This window comes from Cyprinodon variegatus, unplaced genomic scaffold (assembly GCF_000732505.1).
Source record: "Cyprinodon variegatus isolate N-32 unplaced genomic scaffold, C_variegatus-1.0 Scaffold1522, whole genome shotgun sequence".
NCBI lineage: Eukaryota > Metazoa > Chordata > Actinopteri > Cyprinodontiformes > Cyprinodontidae > Cyprinodon > Cyprinodon variegatus.
This window is the reverse complement of record NW_015151975.1, coordinates 13824-15106: the sequence shown is the minus strand read 5'-3', so window position 1 is coordinate 15106 and position 1283 is coordinate 13824. Positions and strand designations below refer to the sequence as shown.

Here is a 1283-nt window from a genome sequence, read left to right as displayed (position 1 = left end):
AACATTTCTACATCTGGAGAATGGGGCTGGTAGATGTGTGTCTTCTCCATTCAGAGGGGCCCCTGCCTGTCTTAGCTTAGGGCCCCACATTTCCTTAAACTGCCTGTTAGTTTGGTTAGCTCAGCTAACAGCAACTATTCCTGGCAGTGGTTTTAGTGGATATTAGCCTTTAGCATGGTTAGCAGTGCTAACTGTAAATGTTTCTCTGTGTGAAAACTCGTGTTCCTAACTGTTAGACTGTCATCCTTCCTTTATCCAGGATATCTGACTGTTTAAAAGGATAAAACTGAGCTTCATTGCTACATTCAATATTTATATTTACAATAATAATTAATATAATAATATATAATAATAATAATCAATATTTACAACAATATTTCCTTTTGTTTACACTTGTGTATAGAAAATGACACAGATAAATCTGTCTGACGTCCAGCTTTCCTGATAAACTCTCAGCTCCTGTTCAAAGGTGGCGGCCTGTAAGAACAGCCGACGTTCTTCTTTCCAAGAAACGTCTTTCTCCTTCTGAGTTTCTTCTGACGACACTTTGAAAACAGAACGGATTCTGAAAACAGAAAATATTGTCTCCCTCTCTGAGCAACTCAGCGATTGTTGTCAGGAACTTTGGCCTTTTGTTATGCTGCGTTTCAGAGAGGATAAAACGGCCTGTTGAGCATCAAATGGATCGATTCCCTTTACCTAACCACTTCATGATGTGTCTCTACAGCTTTCATAAAATAAATAATTTAATTCAGACTAATTGAATGTAGTAATAAACAGAAAAACAAGCTGCTGACCCGTTTCTGTTGTTGTTGTTTTTTTAGTTTGGAGCTCAGAGTGCCTTTCTTGGATCATAGATTCACGGCGTACTACCTTTCCCTCCCTGAGGAGATGAGAGCTCCTAAGGTCAGTTCATGGGTCTTCTACCAGAGTGGGAGCTTTCTGCTGTATTAAACCCGCTGTCTGACCTCCTCACACAGGATGGAGTGGAGAAACACCTTCTCAGGGACTCCTTCAAAGGCCTCAACCTGATTCCTGAGGAGATCCTTTGGAGACGGAAGGAAGCCTTCAGTGATGGCATGATGTCAGAGAAAAAGTCCTGGTACTCCTGCCTCCAGGAGCATCTGGACTCTGTGGTAGGTCACTAGGAAGACCAGCAGGAAGTCAGGATGAGCAGCACAAACTAGATCCAGCTTTATGGAGCCAAGATGTTCATTCAGGCCCCGTCCACACGAAGTCAAAACGAAGACGAAACGCTAATATTTTCCAAAACGTTTGTCGTA

General features: G+C 42.0%; 1 protein-coding gene across 1 annotated transcript in view; it reads left to right on the top strand.

Moving 5' to 3' along the window:
* Positions 1-1283, top strand: part of asns (asparagine synthetase (glutamine-hydrolyzing)) — an 18208-nt gene that overhangs the window by 13564 nt on the left and 3361 nt on the right. The window contains exons 10-11 of the mRNA XM_015403565.1: positions 825-906; positions 981-1136. Of these exons, the coding sequence (XP_015259051.1) occupies positions 825-906; positions 981-1136 (238 nt within the window). The remainder of the gene's footprint in view (positions 1-824; positions 907-980; positions 1137-1283) is intronic.